General features: G+C 44.4%; 2 protein-coding genes across 5 annotated transcripts in view; one reads left to right on the top strand and one right to left on the bottom strand.

Annotated features, from left to right (window-relative positions):
* The first annotated feature begins 1,909 nt into the window (after window positions 1-1,909).
* Window positions 1,910-23,004, top strand: PDIA6 (protein disulfide isomerase family A member 6). 2 transcript variants are annotated; one of them, XM_072767718.1, is made up of 13 exons: window positions 1,910-2,043; window positions 7,538-7,679; window positions 11,713-11,770; window positions 12,209-12,335; window positions 13,798-13,904; window positions 15,268-15,398; window positions 15,792-15,906; window positions 16,516-16,656; window positions 17,195-17,279; window positions 17,409-17,481; window positions 18,862-19,020; window positions 21,322-21,418; window positions 22,013-23,004. In XM_072767718.1, the coding sequence occupies exons 1-13, from the start codon at window positions 2,025-2,027 to the stop codon at window positions 22,079-22,081; spliced, it is 1,323 nt and encodes a 440-aa protein (XP_072623819.1). In that variant the 5' UTR covers window positions 1,910-2,024; the 3' UTR covers window positions 22,082-23,004. The 2 variants fall into 2 exon arrangements, with proteins under 2 accessions (XP_072623819.1, XP_072623820.1); XM_072767719.1 differs by lacking the exon at window positions 1,910-2,043 and adding an exon at window positions 2,258-2,411.
* ATP6V1C2 (ATPase H+ transporting V1 subunit C2) overlaps window positions 22,945-23,268 on the bottom strand; it is a 52,272-nt gene continuing 51,948 nt past the window's right edge. For all 3 annotated transcript variants that reach the window (XR_012003236.1, XM_072767716.1, XM_072767717.1), the window contains one exon: window positions 22,945-23,209. Coding sequence is in view for 2 of the 3 variants with exons in the window: in XM_072767716.1 (XP_072623817.1) it covers window positions 23,120-23,209 (90 nt within the window). In the remaining variant the exon portion in view is untranslated. The remainder of the gene's footprint in view (window positions 23,210-23,268) is intronic.

Consider the following 23,268-nt stretch of genomic DNA (forward strand, 5'->3'; position numbering starts at 1 on the left):
AAAAAAAAAGAAAAGAAAAGAAAGCTGCTTTCCAGTAAGAGCAAGAAACAAAGCATTATGGCGTAGACCACCGAGATGTTAGAGCTGTTTGTTTGGGAGGCCACCACTGATCGCCCTGACAAATCTTTAATTTTACAATGTCCTCAGTAAACCCAGAGAGATCTTGGAGGATTAAAAATCAGGGATCCACAGGGCCCAGTGCCCAATCTGGGTTATTTCCAGATGTGACGCAGCACCCCAGCGCTGCACCAGCCCATCATCCGGCGCTTGCTGCCAGCTTCCTCTCAGACTCCTTGGCCTGGTCAGTTCCCCCTGCTGGGCCTTCTTCACTCCCTTTGCTTCCTCCTATGCCTGGATGACTTTCTCTTCTGTGTGCCCGGCAAATCTTTCAGACTCAGCTCTAGTGCCACCTCCTCCAGGAAGCACTACAGGGCCTCACCACTCCTGGCCTCCACTAAATGCTCCACGCTCTGGCCAGAACCAGAGTTGTCTTCCATATGAACCGCTACAGAGAAATAAACTCTTCTTGAACCCTCTTGCACTGTTGGTGGGAATGTGAACCGGTGCAGCCCCTCTGGAAAACTGTGTGGCGGTTCCTCAAAAAGTTAAAAGTAGAGCTACCCTACGACCCAGCAATTGCACTGCTGGGGATTTACCCTAAAGATACAGATGCGGTGAAACGCCGGGACACCTGCACCCCGATGTTTATAGCAGCAAGGTCCACAATAGCCAAACTGTGGAAGGAGCCTCGGTGTGCACTGAAAGATGATGGATAAAGCTGTGGTCTATGTATACAATGGAATGTTACTCAGCCATTAGAAATGCCAAATACCCACCATTTGCTTCCACGTGGATGGACCTGGAGGGTATTATGCCGAGTGAAATAAGTCAATCAGAGAAGGACAATCATTATATGGTCTCATTCATTTAGGGAATAAAATATTGGGGGGAAAATAGTGAAAGGGAATAAAGGGGAAAGCAGAGAAAATGAGTGGGAAATATCAGTGAGGACGACAGACCAGGAGAGACCCCTAACTCTGGGAAACGAACAAGGGGTGGTGGAAGGGGAGGTGGGCGGGGGAGGATGGGGTGACTGGGTGACGGGCCCTGAGGGGGGCACCTGATGGGACGAGCACTGGGTGATATGCTATATGTTGGCAAATAGAACTGCAATAAAAAAATATACGAAAATAATAACAATAATAAACCCTAACACAGAAACAAAATGCTCCAAGGCCCCTCCGCAGCCAGAAGGGGAAAGGGATCTTAGCCTGCTACGCTTAAGATATTGGACTTTTTGCAAATTTCGCAAAGCACGTGCGTGACCCCGGGGGCGCTGCTCGGGCCCTCGCAGGAGGAGCGCTGAAGCTGAACCCCGCGGGCCTCCAGGGGGACCCCATCCTATGGGTGCCCCGGACCGAGGAACTTTTAAAGTAATTCAACAAAATAAATACGTGTCGAACGATGGTGTATACAGCACGTGCTTAGCAAGCGGTTGCTGGAATCCTCGTCCAGGCACGAGAAACCCCCCCATGGGGTGGGGAGGGGGAGGGGGACAAAGAGGTCAAGGGGTGGGGAGAGGGTGGCAACGGCCGCCCTAAAGGCCAGGAGGGAAACAGAATAAAGACCCGAAGACTAACAGGAACCGGGCGCCGGGCCCCCCAGGGCAGAGGCCGCGAGCGCACAGGCCCAGGGATGGACCCAGCGCCCCCCACCCCCCGCCCCGAGGTAAAGGAGGCGTCGCCCCGCCCCCAGCAAGTCCCTCCTTCCGCCGCTGGCTCCGCCCCCGAGAAAAAAATCAAACCGGGAACCTCTACCCGGCCGCCTCCCATTGGCTGCGCGAGTGAGCGAGGCCCGCGGCCACCAATGAGCGGCGGCCACGGCTTGGCGAGCGCCTTCCGGCCCGTCCCCGCCGCGCCGCCCGGCGCCTGCCTCACGGGCTGAGGGCGGGACGTGGGGCGGCGGGGGCGCGGCGCGCGGAGCTCAGGCGGCGGCGGGACGACGCGGCGGCCCGGGCGCTCGGCATGGCTCGCCTGGTGCTGGGTAGGCGCGCGGCCTCGTCGTCCGCGGGGGCTGCCCTCGGGAGGGCGGGGCGGGCTGCGGTGGGGGTGCGGGGCCCTGGCGGCCTCGGGGCGGCGGCGGCGGGGGCGCGGGTGCGGGCGCGGGCAGCCGAGGCCGGGAGCTGCGTGGGAGCCGCGCGGAGCAGCCCGGGCCCTGGCGGGGGTGTTCGGGGGAACCCCACGGAGGGGCACCCCACGGAGGGGCACCCGGGAGCAGAGCCCAGCCCTGGAAGCGGAAGCAGGCCGGAGCGTGGCCGGGAAGGGGGACGGTGCCCTCCCAGAGCCCCTGAGCCGGGGGCTTGGACTCCGAGAAACTAGATGGAGCGGCGGCCTTCCATGGGTCGCGTAAAGGTCTGTTTTAGGAAGCGCAGGGACTGCGGTGGAGGAGGATCCCGTCGCTTCTGTGGCTCCGCTCGGTGCCACCCGCGGCGCCCCGGCCCGCCCCCGCGTTACTAGCCGGGAGCCCGGGAGCCGGCACCACGCACCACCCCGCTCTGGGTGCTGCTCGGGGTGGGGGGTTCGTAGAGGTCTCCCGGGAGGAGGCAAGGTACGAACACTTGGCGGGACTCCTGCGGAGAAGGTACAGGAGGGGAACAGGTTCCGGTCTGCGTTCAGTTTCCCTCGGGGCGAATTCAGACTCGGCTCGGAAAGGGTCAGTGATCCTGTCAGTTAACTCGTTACTTGATTACACGGCGTGAGCGGTTTATTTTTTTTGGGGGGGGGGAGCCCTGTTGGTTTCTAGATGACTGCTTTTGGGATCTTGTACTCTTCTTCCTAGCAGGTGTGGTGGGACAGAGATGCTGCTGATGTGGATTTATAACATCCTTAGCTACTGTGGAGGGATAATGGGGAGCCACAGATGGCAAAACCATCTGCTCCCAGGGATGCTAGACACTCGGATGTTCCAATTTCCCATTGGTGCTCATTATCCGTGAGTGGAACCGCCGTGTGAATTGTAGAAACAGAACATTACTAGTCGAGATCGATTTACTTTATCATCTTAAGTGGCCCCGGGTTTTTTGTTTTTTTTGTTTTTTTGTTTTTTATTGTTGTTGTTGGTTTTCTTGAGGGTTTTTTTTTTTTTTTAATTTTTTTTTTTATTTATTTATGATAGTCACACAGAGAGAGAGAGAAAGGCAGAGACACAGGCAGAGGGAGAAGCAGGCTCCTTGCACCGGGAGCCCGACGTGGGATTCGATCCCGGGTCTCCAGGATCGCGCCCTGGGCCAAAGGCAGGCGCCAAACCGCTGCGCCACCCAGGGATCCCTCTTGAGGGTTTTTGTAGGGAGTAGTTACTGGCTTCTTTCATGCTATTGGAATCTATACATCTTGTAATCTGTGTTTCTGAGTATTATGTTCAATTCCTTTCTAGGCCCTACGAGGTCATTGTGCCTTTTAAGGAATTTGGGGCCCCAATCTTTATTATCAAGACATCTCCGTTGGAGAGCCTTTTAAAGAAAGAGGAGGCTCTTGTGAGAATTAGGCAAAATTTAAAGACAAATAAGCCAAACACCATTGCTGGGGGGGGGGGGACCCAAACCCTCGTCCATGTTACACTGATGTCATGACCATCCCTGTAGGGAAAGGAAGCACATTCCTTAGGTAAAAATCATGGTCCGTCCCCTTCCGTGAAGCCAGCCTGCTTGTAACATCTGCTGTCCGTGATTGACAGGAGAAGGGAGAGGACCTAAATCTCCTCCCACAATCTACCTAATGGCCCTCCTTCGGATTATACTAATGCAGTCTCAGTCCTTTGGTTAAAAATTTGGATTGCATAACAGTGTTCTATCTCTTTCCAATTATGTGGCCTTGGGCAAGCTAGTCTTTCTGTGGCTCTGTTTCCTGGTGTAAAAATGAGCACATAAAGTTCTTGAAATGAGTTAATATATCTTAATTGTTTAGCTAGTGCCTGGTGTGTGGTGCTATTTCAGTATTCTTAGTTACCATGTCAGTTTCTGGAGGGTTTTTGGACAGATACATATATTGAAATAGCTCTTCCCCCAGTACCCCTGTAAGATCATCTCTTAAGAAAATATGTATATTTATTTGAGGGGAAGGGAAAGTATAAGAATTTTCAGCATTGAAAAAAAAAAAGAATTTTCAGCATTGGTCTGTTAATAGAGACAAATCAGAAATAAATTCTGTTGGTCGTGGATTGGCAACATGATAATGGCTATATAGGGGATGAGAGTGATAAGGAATCCATAATTATATAGAAAATATCTGATTTATTTTTTTTTTAGATTTTTTAAATTTATTAATGAGATACATACAGAGAGGCAGAGACACAGGCAGAGGGAGAAGCGGGCTCCATGCAGGGAGCCCATCGTGGGACTCGATCCCGGGTCTCCAGGATCAGGTCCTGGGCTGAAGGCGGCGCTGAACCTCTGAGCCACCCAGTCTGACTTATTTTGAGTGAAAAAAGGTTACAGAAAGGAATGTATAGAATGACCACATGCATATAAATATGAAGTTTTAGAGCTCTGAGTTACATAGAAATGTCAGTAAGAATATTCAGCAAAATACTGCCCATTCTAGTGGAACTGTTGATGGGTTTTCTTTTGCATTTTCAAAAATTTCAGTGAGCTCAGTGTATCGAACAAGTATTAATTCATGTTGATTTAAAAAAAAAAAAAAAACTTTAGAAAGTAGATCTCTGTGGAGATTTTCCAGGACCAGTCTTAAGTTCTAAGCTTATTCAGAATTAGGACTCTGCTTGGATTCTTAATTTACTTTGTTAAATATGTCAAGCTCCCCTTAACCTTTCCTGCAACAACAAAAATATAATTGAGCAGCACAGTCCCATGGAGATGATAATGCAAGCTTCATATCTAATTTTTAAATATTCTGTTAACCACATTTAAAAGGCTTAAAAGAAATAGGTGAAATTAATTTTAATATAAATTTCCCAAGTGTCTATAAGATATCATTTTAGCATGTAATCAATATCAAAAATACTAATAAGATACTTTTTTCCTCCTACCAAGTCATCAAAATATAGTGCACTCTTTATGCTGTTTGCACATGTAGGGGCAGCTGCATGTGGCAAGTGGCTGCCATATTGGACAGTAGAGGTTATCAAGAAAACCCCACTTTGGTTGGCTTGACCTCCATCCACATGCACCCTTTCCCACCTCTTGAAGTGGAAAAGGAGGCCATCTTGTCCTGGGCTGCCCCTGTCACCCTGGTTCCCTCCCTTCCTCATTCCAGGCATTTTATTTCATTATTCCTCCCCTTTATCTTGAACCTCTCCCACTCCCCATATTTTTTCCCTTCTTGCTCAGATCACTCTCGACTTTAAAAAGAAACCTTCCTTCTACCGCAGGTTTGCTTGCTCTCTTGTGCTCTTTCTAATAAAATTTGTTTTAAAGAGTTACCTGTTTTCATCAACTTGTTCCCTCCTACCCTCTCCAGTCGTTTGCAAATTGGCTGCTGCTTATTCTCAGTCCTTCACCACAGCTGTCCTGGGTCCCAGCGATTTGTCATTAAATCCAGCAGTTCATTTTCCATCTCCTATTTGATCTCCCAGTAACGTGTGTCACTGCTGCCCATTCCATCTTTCCCTAGGTTTGGGTGCCACCACTCTCTTGAGAGTTTCCCCAACCGGTCTGCATTGGAGCTAGAAAACTCTCTATAAAGCAAATCTTCCTGCATGATAACCTCTCATGTCCCCCTTAGTAAAGTCCACAGTTTTATTTCATAAATTCCGATATTAGCCAATCTATAATTGAGATGCAATATCTTTTTTTTAAAGTAGGCTCCATGCCCGGTGTGGGGCTTGAACTCACATCCTTGAGACTGAGCGTTGCATGCTCAGCTCTGCTGACTGAGCCAGCCAGGCACCCCTCGGATGCAGTTTTTTGAACAACATCATTACTTGGTTTATTCATGCCCATGACCTACTGAACCATTTTATCCTGAGCACTAAAAAGACAACTGTGGTTTAATGGGAAGAACTTGGAAATAGACGTCAGAGACCACAGATGGGCCAGTAGATGTGCCTTTGCTTCCTTATTTACAAAAGCAGGATTATTCCTGCTCTCAGGTTATCAATGCTGTGAAACACCAAGTGGTCTAACGTATTTGAGAGTGATTTGAAAATTGAAAGCGCTATGTAACTATGAGGTAGAAGATTTAGCAACAGAAGCGTTAACATTGGTGTATACTCCTTCCAAAAGAAATACACCATTGAGCTATTCCAAAAAGCTCCATTTGAAATTTTCCAGATACTATCTACAAGACATGTAAATGTGATTGCAATGATGCACACACGCTGCCTTAGAAGACAGGGCAGTTTCATAGTTTATTGCATCAATAGATAAAAAGAAATACAGTCATCTTCGTAGATGCTAAAGAGGAAGTAACAGGTAGGAATTCCTTTACTATCATAAAGTTTATCTGTTTCAACTCCAAAGCCAGCAAATAAGAAAATATTAAAGTCAAGAATAGTCCATTATTAGGCATTATTCTGAAGGTATTAGATGCAATGCAATTGGAAAACAAAAATTCTACATATATTTAAAAGGAGGAGGTGGAATTTTGGTAGTACTACCTATTCAAAAAACTTTTGAGTTCTTAAAATATTCATAAGTCAGTTTGGAACTTTTCTTCCTGTATAACAGTTAAAAATTACCTTTCAGTTCCTGGAGTAGCCAGCCAAAATGCACTTGGTCCACCGTGTGGCTAAACTGTGCTATCAATAATAACGACAAGACTCCATCCTCACTTTATTTTTTTTTAAGATTTTATTTATTTATTCATAGAGAGAGAGAGAGAGAGAGGCAGAGACACAGGCAGAGGGAGAAGCAGGCTCCATGCAGGGAGCCCGACGTGGGACTCGATCCCAGGTCTCCAGGATCACACCCTGGGCTGAAGGCGGCGCTAAACTGCTGAGCCACCTGGGCTGCCCTCATCCTCTATAGCATTTATATGAAAAATCTTTGTAAGCTCATTCAACAGCATTGCCTGTGCTGGGTGATTGCCATGAATAGTGTTAGCAGAAATAAAAATATTTATAAAAGCAATTACTGCCCTTGATAGTCCTATTTTAGTAGAGGAAACACAATTTTTCCTCCAAAAGTAGTAATAAAGATGGTGTGCTAATATTGCAACTGAATAACACGAGAAATAATGCTGCGTGGATTGCCTAGGGTCACAGGGAGGCCTCCCAGCTTTTCAGTGTCCTTGCCCATAAAACAACAGTAGTATTACCTCACAAGGTGACTGTAAAGAATGAAGATGTTAGTGCATAAGCACGAAGTAAGAAATCTTTTTCTGGCCGCAGCTCAAGAGGTGAGCATATGGCCTCTGTTTCCTACTTGCTGTGCCCTGCAGTGAGCGGGAGAAGGGGAGGGCACTGGGGGTCCAAGGGACCCTGCCCCAGAAGGACCTTGAACAATAGAAGACCCCCATTGTCCGAGTTGGCTGCTGGAGCATGAACCCTTTCACTCATGCTGTGCTTTGTGTCCTTACCACAGGTCTGATGAGCTGCACCTTCTTCCTAGCAGCAAACGGTCTTTATTCCTCCAGCGATGATGTGATTGAACTAACACCATCAAATTTCAACCGGGAAGTTATTCAAAGTGATAATTTGTGGTTGGTAGAATTCTATGCTCCATGGTAAGTATAAAACAGTTGTGGGATATTGATGGTACTTTATAAAATTAGGGGAAATATTACATGAAAATGTGCTCTTATTCAGCCGTCTAGTTTATCTAGTATACTGCTTGTTCAAAAGAAGTAGAGAAGGGGATGGGAGACTGCCTGAAGTGGTGTCAGTTAAAGGCCGTGGAGATGGAGTCTCCATGGCCTTTAACTGGAAAATGGTTGGAAGTAAATGGTTGGAAAAAAATGGTTGAAGTAACTAATTGTTGCAAGAAAAAAGAAAGAAAATTTTCTTGTAATTAAAAAAAAAAAAAAATATATATATATATATATATATATATATATATATATATATCTCAGTGATGGGTTAAGTAGGATCTTGATGGAAGGGAAACTCATGGTGAAAGAATATTGGGCCCAGGAAAGGGAAGAACTAGTGATTCCATTTTGTTTCTTGAGAGTTGCTTCCAGAAATATTAGAAAAATCTGGTCTAATTTTAAAATTCTTCTCTTGTCGGGGATCCCTGGGTGGCTCAGCGGTTTGGCGCCTGCCTTTGGCCCAGGGCGCGATCCTGGAGGCCCAGGATTGAGTCCCATGTCAGGCTCCTGGCATAGAGCCTGCTTCTCCCTCCTCCTGTGTCTCTGCCTCTCTCTCTCTCTCTCTCTCTCTCTTTCTCTGTGTGTGTGTGTTTATCATAAATAAATAAATCTTAAAAAAAAAAATTCTTCTCTTGCCTTACATGCATTGCTGGGGAAAAAAAAAAAAACCTTGTAGAATAAAGATGTAATTATATTGAAATTAATGATGCACAATTATACGTAGTCAAAATACAGTATTGAACTAATTGTGTGTGTAGTTAAGCATGTAACGCAAACAAAACAAAAACCCAACAAATAGAAGTGTAGAAGCAGATTAATGGGAACTGCAAAATGTGCACGAGGCTGTACTTCTGTAAATTAGGAGCCTGCAGGTTCCCTGAGCCCCAGCCGGCTGTGTGTCTTACAGATAAACTGTGTGGTGGTTTGAGATCCAGGAAGTCCTTCTAGAGGTGAGCTGTGCCCCCCACACTCACATAGGGAGTAGTAAATGAAATTCTTAGAAATTCCTACCGGGACAGCCTGGGTGGTTCAGTGGTTTAGCGCTGCCTTCGGCCCAGGGCATGATCTTGGAGACCCGGGATTCGAGTCCCATGTCGGGCTCCCTGCGTGGAGCCTGCTTCTCCCTCTACCTGTGTCTGTGCCTCTCTCTCTCTCTCTCTCTCATGAATAAATAAATAAAATCTTTTAAAAAAATTCTTCTTACCTGAGTTGGTGCATTTTAGGCTATACTTGATGAAAGGTTTTCCTTCATTGCTTTAAGTTTTTCCTTTGCAAGACCATGAAAACTGAGTTTTGGGAACTCAATACCAGTTTTCATGGACTATTTCACTTAATGTTCAATGTAGCAAATTAAGGTAAAATCCTCTACTTTTATGTTGCCACATTGTGAATACTATTCAGCTTAATGCCTTTTTTTTTTTAAAGCTTCTTTTTGTTTTTTGTTTGTTAAATCCAAATGAGAATTCTGTATGGGTTAGTTCATTCATATAAGCAAATGTACAGATAATAATTACAGAAACTGTTAAGTGTTGGATGCCTTTCTATGCAATTTTTATAAGTTAGATTTTTTTTAAATCATTTTTGAATGAGTAATTGACATTGTTTTGGGGAGCTACAATATTAGAGAATATACCTCACTCTAAAACTAAACCAGAGAGCACAATTGAGAAGGTCGGATCTGGATCATGTAGTTAATGGTTACTGTTAACATGGCAGTTTTGCTTCCTAGTGTTCTGGGGAAGAGGAGGTATCATTAGAGCAAGTGTTTTTCCTCTCTCCTTGTGTTTGGACTTGGCAGCTTGGTGAAGGCTTTGAATTCTCCCCATAATAAAGGTTTTCCTTTTCCATGTATAAAATAAAGGACACGAGGTCATGGAACCTAAAATATTGAAATACCATTATCAAAATGTTAAAATAAATATTGATGTGGGGGATCCCTGCATGGCTCAACGGTTTGGCGCCTGCCTTTGGCCCCGGGGCGCGATCCTGGAGTCCCGGGATCAAGTTCCGGGTCGGGCTCCCTGCAGGGAGCCTGCTTCTCCCTCTGCCTGTGTCTCTGCCTCTCTCTCTCTCTCTCTCTCTATGTCTATCATGAATGAATAAATAAGTCTTTAAAAAATACATATATATATGTGTGTGTGTGTGTGTGCGCGGATAGATGATAGATAGATAGATAGATAGATAGATAGATAGATAGATAGATGTGGTTATGTAGTACTCTTGCACTGGGACAGTAAATACCAAGATCCAGCGGAAGATCTAACACCTAGACACCATAATCGTGAAGTAGTGATGAGCATAAATGAGGTTGGGAGATCAGTGGAGCAGCACTGGTAGTGAAGTGATGTGAAGGTAGCTGTGAGTTCACTTGTGACAAGTGGTGTGCTGTGAATGTTCACCATTGAAGGAAAGCCTTTATTTCCAAGTTAGTGAAATAGAGGTGGTTTCCATTCATCAAAAGTTCCTGGAACCCATGAATTTTTATCCACCAACTTTAGGATCTGTGGACCCCAGGTGAAGAACTCTGGGTAGAGGTGTAGAGATGTGTTGTATTTTTGTGGCATTCTGTTGTGTCTTTACTATGCTTCATATCGAAATTAAAGAGAATATATACTCTTGACAATCTTTGATATGAGTCCTTTCATAGAATAAAGGAAGACTCAAGAGCCACAAAATCCTATAAAATTTTGACACCTGGACTTCTAAGTAGCTCACCTGAACAGCAAAAGATACTAGATATTAAGTATGTAGAACCAGCATTTCAGGATATTTCCCAGAAGATTCTATTAAAATATTGAGATAGGCTTAGGCTCCTACGGAAGGTGATAATATATAGTGATTAAGAATGTGGGACCTGGAGTCACAGAGACCTATCCAGCAGCTCTGTCACCGGACACCTGTGTGATGTGATATTGGACAGGTTTCTGAACTTCTCAGCCTCTGTCTGCTCATCCATAAGGTGAAAATAACAAGGCCTGTCTTCAATGTTTTGTTGATGAAATGAAATTGAAATCCTGTATGAAGGGCTCCTCATGGTCCTGGCATGTGGCATTTGCTTAGTAGGTTTTTAGAAACCTAATTAGGAGACTTTGTTCTAAAAAACAACTAATCACCTATGGGTAAACTGGCTATAGTGTCTTCATCCAATGGATGTTATGCAGCAGTGAAAACGAACAGTAAAACGGTTTACAGCCTCAATAAATGGTATAAACGTAACAGGTGTGTGTATCTATAACTTTTTAAAAGCACATGTCTGTATGGTTCAGGATAATTTATTTTAAATACTGTTCCCTAGAAGATTAAAGTTGTTTTTCCTTGTGTACTCATCTCTGTCTCTCTTGTTTCCTCTCACTCTTTTATCTCTACCTTGTGGTATCAAGTACTTTTTAGCTTGCTAGGAGATTTGGGATTACATGTACATTTGTAACCCTACATGCTTCTGTGGGAGCCAAAGAGCATTGAGACTTAGGCTTTAATACAGATGCCTCATCTATAAAATGAAGAAGTTGAACTAGATCACAGAATATCAAACCTTAATGAGCTTAAGAATCACTAATTGATCTTAATAAAATGCGGGTTCCTGAACCCCTTCTCTAGGAGTCTTGATTTCATGGGCCCCAAGAAGCTGCATTTGCCTGACCTTTTAACTCAGACCACCCATTGAGGTACACTTGACCGGATAAATGCCAAAGTTCCTACCCCAGGATAGAGTTAGAAATGACAGTTTAAACTTTTTAAATTAGTATATGAAAAAGGATTATAGTAAAGCCTTAAAATGGCAAGTTCCTTCACATCCCTGATTGTGTTTTATTAATGCCTGTATGTACTCCCCGGTGGGTACCATTTGCACCCACCCCTGTGCAACTCACTCAGTAGACTGTTGGTAGAGGATTTTTGAATTGGGGATCCAAGATACTAATCGTTGCCTTGTGTTTTCATCTCCCAAAAGGTGTGGCCACTGCCAGAGGCTGACACCAGAATGGAAGAAGGTAGCAACTGCATTAAAAGTAAGTTTCTAAAATGTCCACATTCAGGTGTATATGTATAAATAAGTATACAACTGGGCTTAATGTGCAATAGGAAAATAATTTGCACATTGAAGTTCAGAACCTTTGTTCCGGTGCCGAAATCATGTAGAGATCAAAGGGATAATTTACATCTCATTTTTACATTGGCTATGTTCGTTAATTCGATTTTCCAGATTAACGACATAATTACTCTTAGTTGTAGTAATTCTGGGAGCAACAGAATTCCCTCTCTAGGGCTGACTTAACATTCCCCCATCATTCCACGTAGGAATGATTTCTCCAGGCTAAAGCCCTCAGTAATTCCATTTTTATAAACCTAATCCTGCCCTTTATTTTCTTGTCCCTGAGTCTACATGAATCAAATGGTGGAATCTGCTATTTGAAAGAAAAATAGGTAATACTTTTATTTTTTCACAGGATGTTGTCAAAGTTGGTGCAGTGGATGCAGATAAACATCAGTCTCTGGGAGGTCAATATGGTGTTCAGGGATTTCCTACTATTAAGATTTTTGGATCCAACAAAAACAGACCAGAAGATTATCAGGGTAAGGACTTTCCCTAACTGCTCCATTCCCCCTGGTTGGAATTTTAATTTGAGCAGGTAGGTAAAAAAAAAAAAAAATAGGGGCAAAGACCTGTTTATATTTCAGAACACAGTCATACCTATTTACATACTGTTTGTAGTTGCTTTCACACCAAAATGGCAGCATCGAGTGGCTGCAATAGACAAAGATAATTACTGCCCAGCTAAAGATAATTACTGTTGGGCCCTTCACAAAGTTTGCCAACTCTTGGGTCTAGAGTGAGAAAATCCTCTCTTTCCTAGTGCATTTCTTAATTTGGTGTATTTCCAGGTAGATAGGTGGAAGGGGCACTGCTTCCGAGGATGGAGGCATCTGGAGATAAGGAACAGACTAGAAGGCTATGTTATGTGCAGTTCTTGGCCTTTTGTGTTAGGAAGTGTCATCCAGGGCTGTAGTACACACCATCTGAACACATTCTGAATATTGCTGTACTGTATTTTCTTCTAATGTCAGGTCAAAATGTTCTCAGACGTTTGATAAGAAACTACTTTTAAAAAAATATACAAAATTGGGACACTTGGGTGGCTCAGTGGTTGAGTGTCTCAGGTTGTGATCCAAGGGTCCTGCGATTGAGTTCTGTATCCGGCTCCCTGCAGGGAGCCTGCTTCTCCCTCTGCCTCTGTCTCTCTTTGTCTCTCTCTCTCTGTGTGTCTCATGAATGAGTAAAATCTTTAAAAAAAAAAAAAAAAGAAAGAAAAGAAAAGAAATTTTCTAAAGAAATTTTATTAGAGTTTTGCCTTTGAACTCTGAAGATAGCCTCATGGCTTAGATTGTCCATATACTTCTGAGTCAGTTAATAGCCTCCTGACTTTTTCTTGAGTATAGTTTTGGCTAAACTTCCAAAGGCTGTTGTCATTATTGAGTTTCAGTAATTCAGTTACTTCTTAGACAAGGAGTAAATTCAGCTAGAACCTAAAAAAGCCTAAAATAAATGTCAGCAAGAGAGAAAAAAGAGGCCTGGATTATGGGACTTTTCAGACCTTTCATATCCTACTTTTTCCTGATTTTTTTTTCTCTCCATTATCATAGAAAGTTTCTTTTCTTTTTTCTTCAATTGGTAATTTGTATTTGGAAATATTCTCTGCTTTATTAAGTAGATACAGGTTTCTTATTCATCTGTGTATGTGTTCCTTGTTCAGTAAACATTCCTGAGTTACTCTCATTTGTAGGTGGTATTAAGAGGTGTACAGGAGGATGTTCTTGTTCACACTAACAACCTCAAACTGAAATTGGGGATTTGGCTTTCCCAGTGAAAATTCCAGTGCAATATGCATGGTAGGGAGAACTTGGCTCTCTGCTAAATACATGTGTGTACTGTTGGGTGTGTTCAAACATCTGATGAAACTGACAGATTAAGGTAGTGTCATACTGGCGCACAGCCCCCCGCCGCCTATTTGTGTGATTGTCCCTTGTCTTCCTATAGGGAGCAGAACTGGTGAAGCCATTGTGGATGCTGCTCTTGGTGCTTTGCGCCAGCTTGTGAAGGACCGCCTTGGAGGAAGGGGTGGCGGATACAGTTCTGGAAAACAAGTAAGGCTGTATATTGTCGATTTTTAATGCGTGTGATGATTTTGATGCCAGAATATGGACTCCTTGGAGAGGATAGATTTTTTTGGTTATTACTAATATTTTAATGAATTTTCAGTTAAAAAATAACATGAGGTTACATCAGCTGATACCAGAGGAAGTCAGCCACCCGTCCTGTTCATTTGGCCTCCTCAAAAGTCACTGGTCCCAGGGCACCTTGCCACAACTGCAGGCCAAGAACCAGGCCACAGATGGGCTTCATTGGCCCAGCGCTAAAATAGAAGAGTTTGGGCTGTAGCTAGAGAAAGAGCTCCAGGCCGGAGGAGCTGGGCTTAGGGATCCTATGGCCTTTGTAGTTCCAAAGTGGAGAGAGAGAGACCAGATCGGCTTTAACCAAAGAGGAAAGCAATTTAAATGATCTCTTGGCTTATATCTGTAGTCAGCCTGAAATCCTGGAAAATTCTACACAAATGGAACAAAAAACAATTTCTTGTTCCGTGGATTGGTATTTTAGATGCCCCTGTATGACATGTGATGTTTAACCATGATGTACTTATGTTCTTGTGAAGAGGCATTAAATTCTAAAAAATGTAGATTAAATGGCCCTTTACTCTTAAAGAGATCAGTAAAACTAGCTTCCTTCTACAGATGATGAACTTACCCAGAGATTCCTCACTCTTGCCTTTGATTTCAAACTCCATCACTGAATGGGTGCAGTTGTCTCCCCTAGTCCCTGGCTTTTGGCCTAGGCACCAGAAAGCCCTGTAACAGAACTGACTGCTTCTGCCATTTGGTATTTGGAAAATTCTTTGGAGGTGCCTGGCTGGCTTAGAGGAGTGTACAACTCTTGCTCTTGGGGGTATGAGTTCGAGCCCCACACTGAGTGTAGAGAGGACGTATTATTTACTTATTTAAGTAAAACTTTAAAAAATTTCTTTGGAAAAAAAGGGGGTTAAATTCTATATTTAGCTCTCTTGAATGGTAGGGACTTTATCTGTGGAAAGGTAGCAGCTGTGGTACGTTTAACATCCTGGGATGAACCAGCAGCTGTGCCCAGTCTGAATAGAGTAGTGTTCCTGGGTGGTTCTGTGAGCCATGTGGGCTTTCTCTTAATAAAACAGCAGGTGATAGAATTCAGGTGCATGTGATAGCTTATTCTGTAGGTTCTGGTAATTGACAGCAAACACTGCTTACCAAGCAAAAATACTATTAAGGAATAGCCCCAATCTGAGTGAGATAGTTTTCCTGTGAAAGAAAGCTCCAAACTTTGTTAACATTGGAAGAGATTATTGTAGAATTCTGTTTAGAACAGGGTAGTGTGCTTTCTGGCCAAGCAGAGTTGAATGTCGCATGTCACCTGTCACAGGGTAGGAGTGAAAGTTCAAATAAGAAGGATGTGATCGAGCTCACAGACGACAGCTTCGATAAGAATGTCCTCGATAGTGACGATGTTTGGATGGTTGAATTCTATGCTCCTTGGTGTGGACACTGCAAAAAGTAAGTGCTTTTTGCCAGGTTCTTTGAGTTACAGTGCCTTCAGTGTAGTCACCTCACTTGCTTTGAAGAAGCTGACCCAGGTCTAGGTAATCCCCGAGCTCTCCTCCAGAGAAACTTTTGACTCCGAATGACATTACACATTGTCATTACTGCCAAGAGCTTCTTCTGTCATGTGTTCAGAGATGAACAGGGAGCCAGCATCCAGATTCAGGGAGGGCAGTGACAAAGGCCCGGAGGTGAATGTGGGAGGGTGGCATCATGTCATGCATGGAGCTATACACAACCTGTTGTCCAAGTGTGATTTCACGGGGCTGGGCAGAAATGCACGCCTCAGCTAAAGTATTTGTGCCCAGAGTTAAAATACACTTTTAACGTGCAAGTGTTTTTCTGTAGCCTCGAGCCCGAATGGGCTGCTGCAGCTACAGAGGTGAAAGAGCAGACGAAGGGAAAAGTGAAGCTTGCAGCTGTGGATGCCACGGTTAACCAGCTTCTGGCCAGCCGATACGGGGTGAGTGTAACTGTAAGGCTAATTGTTTTTATGTTACTTCATCCAGTATCCCAAGCCTCCCTGTGCGGTAGGAGAGGAGATGTTTGGCCATTTGTAATGAAACTAAAGCACTTTATTGTTAACCATTAAGTCTTGAACTTAGGACTCTTTTTTTTTTTTTTTTTTTTAAATCTAGTATCTCACTATTTCCGCTGTGTGCTTAATGCAAATCTTCAGCTTGCCCAGGCTTTTACAAGTTGCTAATATTGCTTTTGAAGTTGGTGCATTTGTCTTAGAGCAGATATAGTTGTATTAAATATATATGTAAGTTTTGAATAAAACTTGGCTGGGAGCACTTGGGGGCTCAGTCGGTTAAGTATCCTTCAGCTGAGGTCATGATCCCAGGATCCTGGGATGGAGTCCCACACCGGGCTCCCTGCTTGTGCTTTCTGTCTCTCTCAAATATATAAAATGCTAAGCCTGGTAGGCAGACTGTTGGCCTGAACTGATGCAGGCTGGGGATATTGTTCAATTAAATCACCCATAAAGTAGTGTTAGAATCTGTAGATATTTATTTTATTCCTTATTAAATGTTAATTTGATTTTGTCTTATTTTTTTCTTTTTAATAGATTAGGGGGTTTCCTACAATCAAGATATTTCAGAAGGGAGAGTCTCCTATGGAATATGAGGGAGGACGGACACGATCTGACATCGTCTCCCGGGCCCTGGATTTGTTTTCTGAGAATGCCCCGCCCCCTGAGCTGCTTGAGGTAAATCGCTTCCATCACTTGGGATAAGAGGAACGGTCCAGTCTGATGGTGGCAGGCACCAAAGCAGTAATGACACCCACTTTGCCTTTTCAGAGGAGCTCTTTTCCTTCTCTTTTAAAATGATCTCTTTAAAGTGTTACTGTACTTTCAAGTGGGGAAAACCTGTCTGACAAATTGCTACTTTTCACAACTTTTAGTACTAAAATAATTACACCATGAGTACACATGTACCAAGCTTCTTAGAATGCATCCGGTCACACTGTCATCGTTCTCAAAGTAATAGCTGTTATTTGTGGAGCTCTGAGCATGTGATAGGTGCCTCACTAGCATCCCAGGGGAAGGGCTTAGGGATGAATCACAGAAGTCCATCACTGGTGCCACAGTGCATATGAGGCAATCTTTTTGGGAAGGGTCACTCGGTCTCGTGAACTGCTTTGCTCTTCAGTGAGCGTGATGATGCCCAGTCTTTGTTGTCAAGCTGACCTTTGGGTTTTGTGACTGTGGCCTTCCAACCACCCCTTGTCTTCTGGGCCCACAGATCATCAATGAGGACATTGCTAAGAAGACCTGTGAGGAGCATCAGCTCTGTGTTGTAGCCGTGCTGCCTCACATTCTGGATACTGGTACGATGAACAGAGGCTCCCTTGCTATTAGTTGCTCTGTGCTGCCTGCCCTCAGAATGTTCACTTATTTGATTAATGTTACAGACTTGTTTATCTTTGCCTTTAAAAAATTTTGTCTGTTCAAATCAGGAGCTGCTGGCAGAAATTCTTACTTAGAAGTTCTTCTGAAGTTGGCAGACAAATACAAAAAGAAAATGTGGGGGTAAGTTGTTATTTTCTCAATACAATTTGGCTGGGAGAGCATCATCATGTTCCTGAAGTGTCTGATTCCTGCTGTGATTTCTGTGGGATGTGTCCCTGTTTCTCTTTGGTATTTTTTAAATTTAAGAGGTAAATCTCACCTAGAAGGAAAAGAAGTAATGCAGGTCTCTTATTTATAAGATACTGATCTGTGCCACGGTGTATATTGTTTTCATAACAGTCATTTTAAATAGTGGTTGGGGCCCCAGGCTAGCAAGCGAAAACTTGGTTTAGTCACATAACTGGATTCTGGTACAGCTTCGAAGGCCAGATAAAGAAAGCAGAAATAGAAGTGTGTTTTCTTACCTTTTCCAAGCGAGGACTAGATACAGGCAGATTTTTAAGATAAAGTATGTCTCCTGTTCAGCTTTTTGCTTCTCTTCCTCAATATCGATCGCTGTCCAACCGCCCTCCTGCCCCTGCCGGCCCTCAGGTGACCTTGTGCCTCCTCCATTAGTTCAACAGAGGATTGTGTGCCTACAGAATAGCACGGCTGACGCCCTTTACTCTTCACCATTGTAGAGCTTGAGTAATGTGGTTGAGCATGTTCCTGGTGCTGAATAATAACATGCCAGTAAGTTTTACAAAGAAGTTCCTATACTCCTAGAGAGCATGCATAATCATCCAAATGATGTTAGTAGGATTTCAGGTAATAAAGACAGAAAATTCACCAGGTTTAGTAGATAACTTGGGGGCTGGGAGGAAAACTTTGCAGACTTGGGGGGCTTCTGGAGGTAGTGTAGGGAACGTAAGAGGAACTGTAGTTAAAAGAATATGTAGGGCAGCCTGGGTGGCTTAGCGGTTTAGCGCCGCCTTCAGCCCAGGGTGTAATCCTGGGATCCTGGGATCGAGTCCCACGTCAGACTCCCTGCATGGAGCCTGCTTCTCCCTCTGCCTGTGTCTCTGCCTCTCTCTCTGTGTCTCTCATGAATAAATAAATCTTTTTTAAAAAATATTAAAAAAAAGAAAAAACATGTAGAGGAGCACCTGGGTGCTGGTTAAGTGGTGAAGTATCTGCTTTCATCTCAGGTCATGATCCCAGGACCCTGGGATTGAGCCCCACGTTGGGTTCCATGAGCCGGCTTCTCCCTCTCCCTCTGCCTGCCACTCACTCCCCCTTCTTGTGCACCCACACGCCCTCTGTGTCAAGTAAATAAATAAAATCTTAAAGAGTACATGTAGAATACATTATTGTTGTGAACTTCCTTTTTATTCCTGCATCCATTTTGTTCCATAAAATATTTATAGTGTAATCTTTTTTTTTTTTTTTTTAATACCTGCTATATGGATTCCATCTAATTTGAGAGAAATCTTTATCCTAACAACCAGCTTGTTTTTTTAGGTGGCTGTGGACAGAAGCTGGAGCCCAGTCGGAACTTGAAAATGCATTGGGGATTGGAGGGTTTGGCTACCCGGCCATGGCTGCCATTAATGCCCGCAAGATGAAATTTGCTCTTCTAAAAGGGTCTTTCAGCGAGCAAGGCATTAACGAGTTTCTCAGGTAACTTCTTGCTTTCTTGAGTTACGTTTTGTGGCTTAGTTCTCTTGTGGTGTGGGTTCAAAACTAGGTTTATATAGACCAGGCAATAAATGGAATTACTTTGCATTTGGCATTCTGGAGAATTAGGTGTTTGCTTTCTAAATCCTCTTTTAAGAGCTGTGTTCCCTTTTCTGTGGAAGGATTCTATATAGTGAAGGCCATCTTGCCATTTTGTGCTGTTGGCACTGAGCTCTTCCTGATTGTCATAAAAGTCTCAGTGGGCCAGTCTCACCCAGGGGCCACCCTCACATGCTTTGTGCCCCCGACCTCAGGGAGTACTGCTTCCATCTCTGGCCATTAGCTCCAGAAGGTGGTTATGTGAAGATGAGTGTACTCCTGGCAGGGAGGTTGATGTGCACACCAGCCAGCACGTGTGCTCAGAAACCACACACCTGTGCGGCCCGGCTCTTGGAAAAGCAGAGTGAGAAATACATTGGTGGAAATGTGCAGTTCGTCACAGCCCATAGAAGCTCGTCAGCAACGAGGAAGCTAAAATGGACAACCTAGGAATATAGTAGCAGCACTTGAAATCTGCACTCAACCCACAAGTGTTAGTGATTTCTAGATCCTTCCTTGAAGGTCTATTAAAGCGTTCCTCTTGGCCAGAACACAAGTATGTGTCTGGGTGCATTACCCACCCAGAAGTTGAGAAAAGGACTGGGGTTTTATATCTGTTCATGGCCCTTTGGTTTGTGTGAGGCAGCAGCTGTGTTTCTCGGGCTCCCCTAGAAGAGATGATAGCATGCAGCCCTGCAGAGAAAATGGTGGCACAGGGGAGGAGCATGGCTGAGCTATGAAAAAACTTTTTTTTAGCAATTGAACTCTGCCCTCAAGGCACAGTTCCCTCAGAATTTCGTTCCTATTTAAAGGAGGCTTGGCATCTTTCCATCAGTCCTGTTTGCTCTTAGTGCTGCTGAGCTTACATAGGAAGGTAATAGCTTTTATTTGAACACCAGCTCCTGTCCATATTGGCATCGTTTCAATGAAGAAACGTATGTTCAGAGATGACAAATAACCTGATTCAGGATGCTAATCTCATAAGGAATAGCACCACTGGCTTTCCTTGTTCTGTTGACATGGGTTTGTATTTCTTACATAAGCCACCGCTTGGGTTGGCCTTTGCCCCTTCATAGTGAATTGAGCCATTCTAGCTCAGTGTAGACAGACTGTGTGAGACATGGGGCCGACTGGCTGTGCTGACACCACTGTACTCTGCATAGACAGCATCCTGCCCTGTGTTACGCTTACGGTTCGGTGAGTGGTGGTAGGGTCGGGTCTCAGCATACTGACCATCTGTTTTCTGAATGTAACTGATCTTCAGACATCAAGGTTTCTCGACGTTGGCACCAGGGCCAGATCTTTGCCCTGTCCTAAGTGACAGATGTTTAGGATCTACCTTTCAGATGCCAGTTGCATGCCTTGCACACGTATGCGCACACACGGTTGTTCCCATCAGAAATGTCTGCGGCCATTGCCACATGCCCCTTAGGGAGACAATTGCTCCTGTGTAAGAGCCACTGGTAGCACATCATGTAAAATGCAGTCTCCAAAGGCAGTGGATCAAATTAACCGGTTTTCCCACTCTGCTGAATAACCATCAGACGCACACAGGGGAGACTTCACTCCTGTTCGCTTTTCCTCTTTCCCCTGTGGTCCAAACACCCTTCACCTGAGGATGCTTGGAGGCTCCTTTTAAAGAAAGCTTGCTCCCAGTCCAGTGACTGCCTCTCTGTCTTTCTGGTGAAATATTTGTCAGAATTGGTCAAAGTTAAGACATAAGGTGCTGTTTCATCGTAGAACTCTTCTCTGCCCTAAAGCCTGAGGTGTGAGAAACGCCACCATCACCTCCAGGCCTGTGTCCCTGGGCTGGTCTAAGTGCTACTTACTGTGTGCTCGGAGGTGTCTGAGGAAAGGAACCGAATTGCACTTTGAAGGTGCCATCTTTCATAAGGTGTATCAGGGGTCTTAAGTCTACCTACAGTTTCGTTACGCCGACGCCCGTGTTGTGCCTAGGTTCTATGCAATTTTGATAGGTTTTGTGTACTTCATTTGTATTTTAGCAAAATAAGTTTTTCTTAATTATTGGTGGTAACTGACTTTATCTGATGCCAAGACCTGAACCATTTCATTACATGAGCTGAGATAATACTGTTCAGGAGTAGGAGGTGAGAGATGCCTCCACGGGAACCTGGTGGGCAAGTCATTATTTTAAAGCATTGTTCCTTCATCTGTATGTGCTTGCTTTGGTCATCTTCCCCACAGGGAGCTCTCTTTTGGGCGTGGATCTACAGCTCCTGTCGGAGGTGGGGCTTTCCCCACCATCAGCACCAGAGAGCCTTGGGACGGCAAGGATGGCGAGGTGAGTCGCCGGGGCCATGGACTTGTCATTGTGGTGCTTGGACAGCTGCTTCCTACTGTCCCCATCCCTGTGCATCTTTGCTGTTGTAAGCCAAGACCTTTCCACCAGATAAAGCCTTGGCGTGGCGTCAGAAACACCTGACCTCACCAGCCTCTCAGGGCTGCATGGCACTGGTTATTCTTGACAGAGACAACCAAGAAAATTTCAGTGTTTGACGTCTCTTTCCTGATTCTCATTCTGAAACCAAACGTTGAACCTGGAATTCATGTACCTTTTGTCTGAGAAATACAGAATTACAGCTTTGAAATTAGTGTTCATTCTAGTACACTTGTGCCCCTCCTCCCCAGAAGGACAAGCTAAATGGTGTTAAAGAGGTGGTAATAGTTTAAACTCCTACTTCACCCAAGTTCTCAGCTTTTCCGGCTGTGAAATAATAGGGAGTGTTCAAAGCAGGAGCTGGATTAGGGAGGAATGGGCTCTGTAATCCGGGGCATCTCTAGAGATGAGTTTGCTCCTCTGTGGTGAGTCCGTGGGGCCCTCCGAGCCCCCATTCCCTCTCTCCTGCAGGGCCTCACGGTGGCTTTTGTTTTCCAGCTTCCCGTGGAAGACGACATTGACCTCAGTGACGTGGAGCTGGACGATTTGGAAAGAGATGAGCTGTGAGAGGCTTGGCACAGACTTCAGTTTTCTTTTCTTGGGAGCAGATTTCCCCAGCAGTGAAGGAACATTCTTCACACTCAGATGAGTCTACCAGTGGCCTTTTTAACCAAGAAGTAGCACTTGATTGGTCATGTGAAAACACTGCAACAGTGAACTTTGCATCTCAAGAAAACAATGAAAAATTCTATGAATTGTTGTAGCCAGCGAATTGGGTTGTCTTATCAAGTAATATTTTGAGGAAAACTGATGGGCTGTTGACATACTTTTCCCTCCCTCTGACTGCTGCTTGAATGTTCTTGGAGGCTGTTTCTTATATTATTAAGTTTTTTAATGTGATTCTTTCGTTTGAATATTAATGGCTTTTTTCCATTAAAAAATAAAATAATATTTTGGACAATGCCAATAAATGTATGAACTTAGTGTCCACATCATAAATTCAGAGTCCGATATGTAGCCAGTGAATTAGTATAATGAAGGGTTGACCGTGATGTCCTCTGTCCCCGCACACCTGTGGTCCAGGGGACACCATCTGGATGCCTGCCAAGCACAGATTTCACATGTGTCCCTTGAGGTCAAGCTCCAGCCTCGAGATGTAAAATGTACAGCGAGCTTGTAGAAAGAAGGGTGAACAGCAGTGGCCTTCTGCTGAGAGCTGCATTTCACACACAGGAGTTTGTGTCTGGGCATCCCTGGTGACCGTTAGGAAATAGCGCTGATGATACAGTGAGCTCGGGATCTGGAAGGGTCTTCCTCCGCCCTCACAAGATGGCCATTAAGACACGAAACAGCAGCAGGCTACCGACTCAACAGGCAGCTCCCGTTTATGTAAAGCGCAGTTTTGAGTTCTGTTAGAACGTAAGAGACCATTCAAAGGACTGAGCGTTTCTTTATTGTAACTTAAAAAAAATAAATACAACTGTAACTAACTTTTGTGAGCAATTTCTCTAAAAATCTCAATTCTGTAGGGCTCTCTGGCTAAGGGGAACAAGGTGTCTGTAAGAAGTCTGCACGAACAGCGCGCAGTGGCGCCAGCTCATCTCTCTAGTCGAGAAGACTGAGGTCGATGTGGAAGTAGACATAAGGAAAATAGTCCTGGTTGTTGAGCTGCAGGCCCGGGATCTCCACAGATGCCTGCAAAAGAAGACGTGGTATTGGCGCTCTAAACCCAGAAACCGATCTGCTGTCCTGTC

Source organism: Vulpes vulpes, chromosome 8, assembly GCF_048418805.1.
Source record: "Vulpes vulpes isolate BD-2025 chromosome 8, VulVul3, whole genome shotgun sequence".
Taxonomy (NCBI): domain Eukaryota; kingdom Metazoa; phylum Chordata; class Mammalia; order Carnivora; family Canidae; genus Vulpes; species Vulpes vulpes.